General features: G+C 36.5%; 2 protein-coding genes across 4 annotated transcripts in view; one reads left to right on the top strand and one right to left on the bottom strand.

Moving 5' to 3' along the window:
- Positions 1-325: 325 nt before the first annotated feature.
- On the top strand, positions 326-5,174 carry arsa (arylsulfatase A). Its single transcript, XM_060878259.1, has 8 exons — positions 326-623; positions 1,319-1,559; positions 1,690-1,908; positions 2,745-2,914; positions 3,048-3,172; positions 4,044-4,171; positions 4,281-4,383; positions 4,522-5,174. Exons 1-8 carry the CDS (start codon positions 409-411, stop codon positions 4,827-4,829), a joined length of 1,509 nt encoding a protein of 502 aa, XP_060734242.1. The 5' UTR covers positions 326-408; the 3' UTR covers positions 4,830-5,174.
- Positions 5,175-5,403: 229 nt separating this feature from the next.
- The window catches only part of mapk8ip2 (mitogen-activated protein kinase 8 interacting protein 2), a 42,676-nt gene continuing 38,574 nt past the window's right edge, over positions 5,404-9,505 (bottom strand). For all 3 annotated transcript variants that reach the window (XM_060878256.1, XM_060878258.1, XM_060878257.1), the window contains one exon: positions 5,404-8,577. In XM_060878256.1, coding sequence (XP_060734239.1) covers positions 8,505-8,577 — 73 coding nt within the window. In that variant the 3' untranslated portion in view covers positions 5,404-8,504. The remainder of the gene's footprint in view (positions 8,578-9,505) is intronic.

The following is a 9,505-nucleotide window of genomic DNA, read 5'->3' as shown; positions in this document are numbered from 1 at the left end:
CACAGATATGAGATTAACTATATAAATTATTTATTTCTTATAATTATTCCTTTGCTTATAAGTATTTATATCTTTCTTTCCTTCTTTCAGAAATGAACCACGGATGAAAGGAACTATATAAATTATTTATTTCTTATAGTAATTATTTCCTTGCTTAGAAGTATTTCTTCTTTCTTTCTTTCTTTCTTTCTTTCGTTTTTCTTCTTTACTTCTTCTTTCTTCTATCTTTTTTCTTCCTTCCTTTCCTTTTTCTTCCTTCCTTTCTTTATTGAACCACAGATATGAGGAACTACAAATCCCATGATCCCTCACGGTGCTGATCACATGACTGTACAGTCATATGACATTGTGAGTTCCTGTTATGTCTGTGTACCATTTAATAAAGAACCAACTATCCCGGGACACATCATGGAGTGTGTGATGGTCGGATTTGCGTTGCTTTCTGTTTGTCAGTCTGCTTCTCTGCCCAACTTCGTGCTGCTGTTCGCGGATGATTTGGGTTATGGAGATCTGGGCTTCTCAGCTCATCCTACATCCCTCACACCGAACCTGGACCGACTGGCGGCTCACGGGCTCCGGTTTACCGACTTCTACTCCACCAGCCCTGTGTGCAGCCCATCCAGGTGTGTGATGGACGTCTACCTTTATTTTCAGCTTTATATCAACCTGCCATCGCTTCCTTAAAGTGTAATTTAAGCGACTGAGAAAACCCGGGCCGGAATACTGGTTTGTGATTGGATGTAGAGACTGTCAGTCATTTTATAAATGCCCAATCAGGAGGGCAGAAAGGGGAAATGGGCTCAGGTGGTATAAAACAAATTAAATGTCAAACCCTACATACAGCTGAATATTTCTATTATTCTACTGTGAATATTTATTTTTAAATAAAACATTTAAGCTAAAATAGAATTTACCTACAGGTAGGATTGGGGAAAATATATAGACAGTATATAATATAATAAAATATGGTGGCAGAGACAATGTGACTGTATTTTGAATAAAGTTGTTTGTGCGATATATATATACACACACACACACACACACACACACACACACACATACTTACATACTTACATACTTACATACATACATATATACATATATATATATATATATATAGGTTTGCATTAAAAGGCTTATTTTACAGACAGAAATATAATCAGACGATGTACTGTAACTAATGCTTTGTTTTTGAGCTATGATCATCTCAGATTATTCCTTAAAATAGAGCTGAAATGTTCTTAAGTACTTTACTGATCACATCTCTGATGACACCTGCTGAAATATTTATGGCTTTTTGTATTTGCTTATTTGACAGAGCGTCTTTGTTGACTGGCCGTTATCAGACACGTTCTGGCATCTACCCTGGTGTGCTGTACCCAGGATCAATAGGTGGGCTTCCGCTCAACGAGACCACCATTGCAGAAGTACTGAAGCCACTAGGCTATGCCACAGCCATGATGGGGAAATGGCACCTGGGCTACGGGGCTAATGGTACTTACCTGCCTACACGACAGGGCTTTGACCATTACCTTGGCATCCCATACTCTCATGACATGGTAACACTGATCTGTCTGGCACAATGGGCAAAAATACAGAAGTAGTTTTCATTTTTTTTTTCATTTTTTTAATGTAATATTATGCATTTCAATTGATACCAAACTCCACACTTACCTAATTTTTGTACAGGGTCCTTGTCACAACCTGACCTGCTTCCCTCCAGATGTGAAGTGTTATGGCTTCTGTGATGTCGGTACAGTAACCGTGCCTCTGATGGATGGAGAAACCATCACTCAGCAGCCTGTAGATTTTATTCATCTGGAAGATGCCTATAGTAATTTTGCCACTGAGTTCATTCGCAGCGCGACTCAGAAACGCCAACCTTTCTTCCTCTATTATCCCTCTCATGTGAGTTATCCCTCTCAAGTGCACATTTTATATGAATCCTTGGGGGGGAAATGGCTTCAAAAGGGTGTACAAAAAAAATGACACAATTTCTCTTTTCATAAACGAAAGTGAAGTTCAAAGTGAAGTTAAGCTCTTGTTATTTTAATTGCCTTACTAATAAGGGCACAAGATGAAAAGCCAGCGATTTGTCTTGCTAGTGAATGTAAGGAGATATACAACATATTACACTGGATATATTTTATTGCCTTCATTCTAATTTATATTTATAATATAATTGTAACTGTCACACTTGCAGCTTGTCTTCTCTTGATTTTTTGCTTCTAAAGCTACATCAATTACAAACAACATCCGCATTGCCACAGTTAAACCACTTTGTATTTCACATTGTTATTACTGATAATAATAAACCTACACAGTGAGTTAGATCAGTTAACTTATTTATACCAGCCAGTATTACTTCTAGCTAGTACATGGACATCAGGATCTACAGACGCACCTACACTCTTAGCATCATTAACAAATACACAATCTATGAATATACAAATGCCCCAACACTGTTAAACCAGTGTACTAACACAATGTAAGGGAGCAACATTTTACATGGCCTTCGTTAGAATATTATATTCTGATTGATCCCAGTCCTTCTGCTTGCGCTGTTTCATAAATACACAATTGTTTTTGTTTTTTTTTACAGTTTGTATATTCGTATATATATACATATATATATTCGTTTGTATATAGTTTTTAAAGTTTGTTACCTTTTGAGTTATTTTTCTAATTGTTCATTTACAATATTTTTTCTGTCTCTTTCCCTAAATGACGGTGTGTACATGTAGCACACTCACTACCCACAGTTTGCAGGGTGGAAATCAGTGGGCCGGTCGCTCAGGGGGCCATTTGGAGACGCGTTACTGGAGTTTGACTCCACTGTAGGAAACATTCTGAAAACTCTGAAGGAAACAGGTGTCCTTAATAACACACTTGTCTTCTTCACAGCTGACAATGGGTAAGAGTGTGTGTGTGTGTGTATGTGTTTGTGTGTGCACCCGTGCTCATGTGTGATTAAAAAAAACAGTTCTTTACATTTCTATATTGAACGTTTTTTCCACTTTCTCTTATGGGTTCTGTCATATTTTTAGACCAGAACTTATGCGAATGTCTCGTGGAGGAAATTCTGGGTTGTTGAAGTGCGGTAAAGGCACTACGTATGAAGGAGGAATGAGAGAACCTGCAATTGCATACTGGTCTGGAGTCATTAAACCAGGTACAATAGTGTGAAAGCCACATTTCACTGTGTATCACAAAATTTACATGAATTCAATTAATAACACACCTCTTTTGAGTTCTTGATTCTAGATATTCAAAATGTGTTGATTCTTCAGCACTGACAGTATTGTGGCTTGTAAATCAGGGTTTATATTAATATATGTTGTCGTTACCATAGTAACAGACCATTCATAGGGACTTATAGTGGACACTCCATGATCCGAGATGAACATATAAGAAAAAGTGTTATTTAATTGAGAAAAACACCTAATCAGTTGTCTTTATGGAGACATGTAATTAACATGTACTCCGATGTTAGGGATTTATAACATTCACATTTAGCTGGAGAGTCTGCAGGATACAGCATGGTGCAGCTGTGCAGTTTCAAACATGTGTACAAGCTTGTTTGTTTTCTGTCTTATTTATGTCACTATAAAGAGAGAGAGAAAAAAGAGACAGGTTAAGGAAGAATATTTTTCAGTATATAGCTGCTATTACCTAACAGCTCTTGTTTCACAGATGTTTCACAACATTAAATCTATTATAAAAAGGGTTGGGTTTGTGTGGTTATATTTGACTTTTAATGTCATATACACTTTATTAAAATGCTTTATTCGAAGTGTTCGAGTGTAAAAATGTTGACTGGGACGAGTGACAAATCTCATGAGTTTAAAATTGTAATTGTTGTAAATTGTTGTGGTTTAAGTGGAATAAAACGAATCAGCTTCAGGATGATATTGACATGATGCCAACCTGTTAATTGTTTAGCTATAACACACCCCAAGCATTTTATTCCTTAATTAAATAATTGGGTTTTATTTTGTTTGTTTTTGTTTTTTTTATAAAAGTGTTTTTTTCACAATTCCAAGGTGTCACTCATAGTCTATCCAGTACTTTGGACATCCTGCCTACCATTGCCAAATTGGCTGGAGCTCCGTTACCCAAGGTTCAGCTGGATGGAGTGGACATGATTGATATATTGTTCAATCATGGAACAGTAAGGAAGCATGGCACTATAAAATCTATCCTGTTCTCTAAATGAAGCTGTTTCCTCTGTGTTTTTTCATCACATAGGTTTATCCACTTCACTCTGCTTTGATTTTCAGGGCCAAAGAAAGGCAATGTTTTACTATCCAGTTGACCCCAGTGAGAAGTATGGTGTGTTTGCAGTGAGATTGGGAAAATATAAAGCTCATTATTACACCAGGGGTGAGTTCTTCAGTTCTTAGCTCTCCTGTCTTTAAAGTTCTTCAAAAACATATCAGAAAATATCTTTACATGCTCATCAACCTGCTCGTATACTCTGTACACCCAGAACTACTTTTTGTGTCCATTTCTCTGTCTAAGGAGCGGCACACAGTGACACAACCCCAGACCAGGATTGTCATTTTATCTCCCCCCTGAGGTATCATGACCCTCCTTTGCTGTTTGACCTGGAGTCTGACCCATCTGAAAACTACAGCCTAAATGTGAAGGATCATCCTGACATGATCAGCGTGCTGCAGAATATCAAGGACCTCAAGGACAGCTTTGAGGCCTCGATGCAATTTGGAGAAAGTGAGATCGGAAAAGGAACCGATCCTGATCTGGCACCATGCTGTAACCCACAGTGCTCTCCCAAACCAGAATGCTGTAGGTGTGAGACTTCCCTCTGACCAGTTCATTAATAAACATTACAGCTTTTTTTTCTTTAAAAGGGAAGACAGACCAGAGATGATATAATGTATTAAAATCAATCACTGCCACTCACACATCCGCTGTGTTTAATCAGTAAAGACAATGAATGCCTTTTTATATTTAACAGATCTTTTGCTTTTAAATTTATCATCATCTAATACTGGATAAGACATCGGATTGATTCAAGGATGTTTGTTTTCTGTTTTAATTCAAATGTATGATAAAAATCATAAATAATTATGCTGTCTGTATTCTTGCTATAGCTCTAATATATGTCTTCTTGCTGAGGAGTACTGAGGAGTAAATACGCATGGAAAAATTCAGTGAAGAAGTTTAGTCTTCGTTTTTAGTCCATGTCCGATTGCTTTCATACGTTTTATTTAAGCTTTTTTAAAAAGTAGTTTAATTTTTTGCTGTTTTTATTATTTTGCACACCCTAAAACTTGAAGTGGCAACCTTTTTTTACACTGACACAAATTTAAATTATTATTGATTTCTGTACTTCACACTGATCACACACTGACAGAATGACAACAACACGCTGATGACATCAAGCATATAGTGTTTTATTCTTAAGACCAAATCCATGACAAGGCAGGGAAGTTTTTTTTTCCATTTTGGTTTTTACAAGTTTGATTTTTAAAGATACAAGATAGCTAGTAGGTCATACTGTTGCTGTTCATCTTGATATACAGTAAAGGCCTGCATTATGTAATTACAGTCCAGAGATTTGCAGTTATTGTAGTCATTCAGCTATCCAAGCTTACATACTCCAAATGTTGCTCTGCTTCGATACATAAAGGGGTTTAATGACCAATCAATGATTGTAAAATGCTAAAATGTAGACAAAACATTCGGAGAAATCCGAAAATTGAAAAACAATCAGAAATTCAGAGTCCTGATGAGTGTCCTGATCTGTCTGTGCTAACCTCAGTGAGTAGTCAGACCCAACGATTGTACTGATAATGCTAACGCTAGCATAAAAACGTGGGCATTTGTAAGAAAGACAAACACAGCTGATTGACAGGCATCTGTTATTCAGCACGATGTGACAACATTGGACCACAGCTATACAGCAATGTGAAGCAGCTGAAACAAAATGCTAACGGAAATCAATTTACAGTTTTGAACCCCTTTTCAGTTGTGACAGGTTATCATTGTCAGCGTTATTGTTTATTTAAAATTTACATATTTATTTCAGTAACACTCAATAGAAAGGACACAGCATGGTCATCTCAACTAGAATATTTACAGCAATCTAACTGACACCAAATCACATTTATAGTCTTAAGACCGCAGCTCGTTCCTACATGTGGCATCAGCACAAACAGACAAGTAGCGATGTAATCCGATTGCAGGCCGCTGGTATACAGTCGTGTGTGTGTGTGTGATGCAGTGTGCAGGCGGTGTGTAGCCTCACTGAGTTCATCTACAGCTGCAATTAGGACCAGTCTAAAGGTTACATTGCTATGATACTGCTACTGACACCGGGGATGATGAAACCAGCCTGCAGGAGCCAAAAATTCAGTCCTTTGTTACAAGAATATGATATTCGTAAGTGTCAGCACACGAGAAGCAAATTTTTTATCTAATTGTAGGCGCATTTTTAATTTTAATCACCATTTATTCTATACAGTATGTAGTTTCAAGCTGTCCATACAAAGATCTCAATGTAGAAGGTTATAACAGAAAAATCCTGGAGCAGAATTAAAGTTTAGAGTGGAAATCAGGTGTACAATATCTAACCCTTTTGCCTTCTGTTACTATTTCAGTGTTTTTACTACTTCAGCTTTTTATAATTTAAATGGAATTTAATTCCATTCAAACAGGACATAAACCATACAAGACCAGGAGGGGGTGTTCTACTGTGTACAGTCTATCCATGAAGCAGGGAAGCTTAGGGAAAGAACTAGAATTAAATACAAAGGAGAAAATAAACCCATTCAGTTCACTGGGTCTGTTACAGTAGGTGTGAGCGTGACGGAGGGCAAAGGAGAAAGATGAAACTCTATTTCTGTTTAGTACTGTAGGTTATATTTTGTTATGTCATATACATGGCAGACAAATCATTTTGAGCACTACAGCTAAGTGTATGTAAGCACTTATTAATTAGTCACCCTCAGATCCTTAAAGGAGATTAAATCAGTGCTTTATTAAAGTCAGAGTAAATAAATTTAAACAAGTAAATGAATAAAAGTGCTCGAGAGTGTCTGTTAATTGTAACTTTAAAAATGGCTGTTGACTGGTACAAATGACAAATCTCTGTATCTCTGTTTCCAATGAAAAAGAAAATTACGACCCTTTTTTCAATTTAAAAATTTTAGTATTTCAAATCAACTCAAAAATAAAATGTGGAGTGCTCAAAAACATTTGGCTGACACTATATAATCATTTTACGTCATGTTCTTCTACCAAGCAGGAAAAAATGTATAAGGTTGTGACAATTATTTTAAAAACGATACATCGATCATATTAAATACTAACGCTATAATTACTCTGCTAAAAAATTATAATAATAAAAAAATAATGCATGTTTTACTGAAATGATTTTCATGTTACAGTTTATTTGTTGGTTAAGACTTTAATCTTTAATTTCTTTATTTAGTACTAACGAAATTTTAATTAGGCCTTTTCCTAAGTAATTTGGTAAATATGACCATTTGCAAGTAATTTGGCTGATGACCGCAGCGTGCCAGTGGCGTGCTGTACATTTACAGTTAGCCTTCAATGAACGAAGAGTGACTAAATAGACTCGGGATCATAAAGCACTAAAGCACTGTCTGAGAATTACACAAGATGGCAAACAAAGAGTCATGAGAAAGAGTCATTGGGAAGAATAAGAAGCTATAGTAGAGCTTGAGTAATTTAGAAAGAGGTTAATCATTTACAGGACCGTGCACGGCCAATGCTACCTGGCTCTCCATTCTCAGGCTAACAAACTTGTCTTCCTGGCCACCTGCAATCCTCTTCATTCTTCCATTTGCTGATGAAGGTGCTACTTACATACAATGATGTAACAAACGTCTGTAGTAGTCACCTACTGTTTTCTAAATATACAGTATTTACATGATGGTGTAATAAGAACGCACAAGGAACCTTCTACTACAGCGAGCAGATAGTCATTATATTACTAATCCAACACCTGTCCAGATGTTCATTTCAGTACAAACCTCGTCCAGCATATTTTGGAATAATCAAACGAGTACATATTTACAAACGAAACCCATCCTTCTAAATGAATTTCAAATATAAGTTTCCTGTGTGTATAACTGCCTGTGAGCATAACCCTGGAAGCCATGCATTAAAATGTGTGAAGTTGTAGTTTTTTCGTTTCTGAACCAAGAGAAAGTAAAAGTATCCCAACTCAGCCACAGTCCTAGGTACTAAGTCATATAAAATTTAAACAGGCAAACTGTTTCAAGGATAAGAATAAATAAAATAGGAAACAAACAAATAGTAAAACAAATGGATGCATCTCTAAGATTGAACCTACATGTTCAGGTAAGTTCATGTGAAAACACTGAGAAACTCAAAACTCAAGGCTTACGTTAAACCCTTTAAAGGCCACCAGGAGCCCCCAAGCGGCCAAAACCAGGAACACGTTTCTGTTGTTGGGCAGAGGTTACCATGGTAACCTTTTTTTTTGGTCTCATCTACTCCAGGTAGATATCCTCAGTGGGACAAGCGTACTCAAGATGCTCTTGATAATACTCCTGAAACGCACGTCTGCGCAAGCCACACACACACCAAACACACACACCAAACACACACACCAAACACACACACACACACATGTTAATATTTATTAATCTCTACATAAAACAAATTCACAAATTTACATACAAGCTGTTATTGCCATTTCTATATTGCTAAAATTTTCATAGCGAGACGAGAGGCCTAACTAAAATGAGGAGGTTCTAGAATTAATAGTGTTTAAATATTTCACAGCAGGAATATTTACAGCAGGAGTCAACTGGTTAAAATGCAGACTCGGCGAAGAATTTAAGCTGAATGAGCCGAATACTTATATTAAATACCAGAGCAGAATAAATAAACATCTGAAAAAATCACCATCATTAAACATCGACCCTCTTAGTTTCTGTAACAAATTCTCTGTCACAGTTTATCCATTCATATGCATTGCTGTATGTAAATGGTTTTGCTTCAGGCAGCTCATCAGACCAGAGACTAGACATTAGCTCAGAGATTTCATACAAAAATAGACAGAGCAATGTGGGTTTATTTTCCTCTTGTCATGTTCACTACAGAAGTCTATGGTGCTAGTTAAAAGTGATCTGCCATGCTAGTCAAAAGAGGTAAGGAAAAAACACGACCAAATAAAACTGCTGTCTTATTTATAGCCATGAACTATTCAAAAGGTTTTTGCTGTTGTCACCATTTAGTCATGTTAGATACTTATCTTGACCTTTTCTTTACAAGGAACTTTAGGTAAATTTTTAATATCCTGAGATCTGAGAGAATCTTAAAATTTAATTTTAATAAAAAGAAAAGATTAATTAGCACCGTATTCAGTTGTAAAATATATTGTTGTTTCTAATATTGTTCTTTTGTACTGTTCGTAAAGCTTTCCCTAGTTGACTTAACAGATGACGAGCAGTTCCTCATTCCTCCTCCTCCCTCGCTCTATGACTAA

Source organism: Tachysurus vachellii, chromosome 9 (genome assembly GCF_030014155.1).
Source record: "Tachysurus vachellii isolate PV-2020 chromosome 9, HZAU_Pvac_v1, whole genome shotgun sequence".
Lineage (NCBI taxonomy): Eukaryota > Metazoa > Chordata > Actinopteri > Siluriformes > Bagridae > Tachysurus > Tachysurus vachellii.
Note: the sequence above shows the minus strand (reverse complement) of the source record. Positions and strands in the feature narration are given on the sequence as shown.

Coding starts and splice junctions, on each gene's coding strand:
- arsa (XM_060878259.1), top strand. CDS start 409: ATGGAGTGTGTGATGGTCGGATTTGCGTTGCTTTCTGTTTGTCAGTCT. Junction 1,909..2,744: donor TCCTCTATTATCCCTCTCAT/GTGAGTTATCCC, acceptor GTGTACATGTAG/CACACTCACTACCCACAGTT. Junction 2,915..3,047: donor TTCTTCACAGCTGACAATGG/GTAAGAGTGTGT, acceptor TCATATTTTTAG/ACCAGAACTTATGCGAATGT.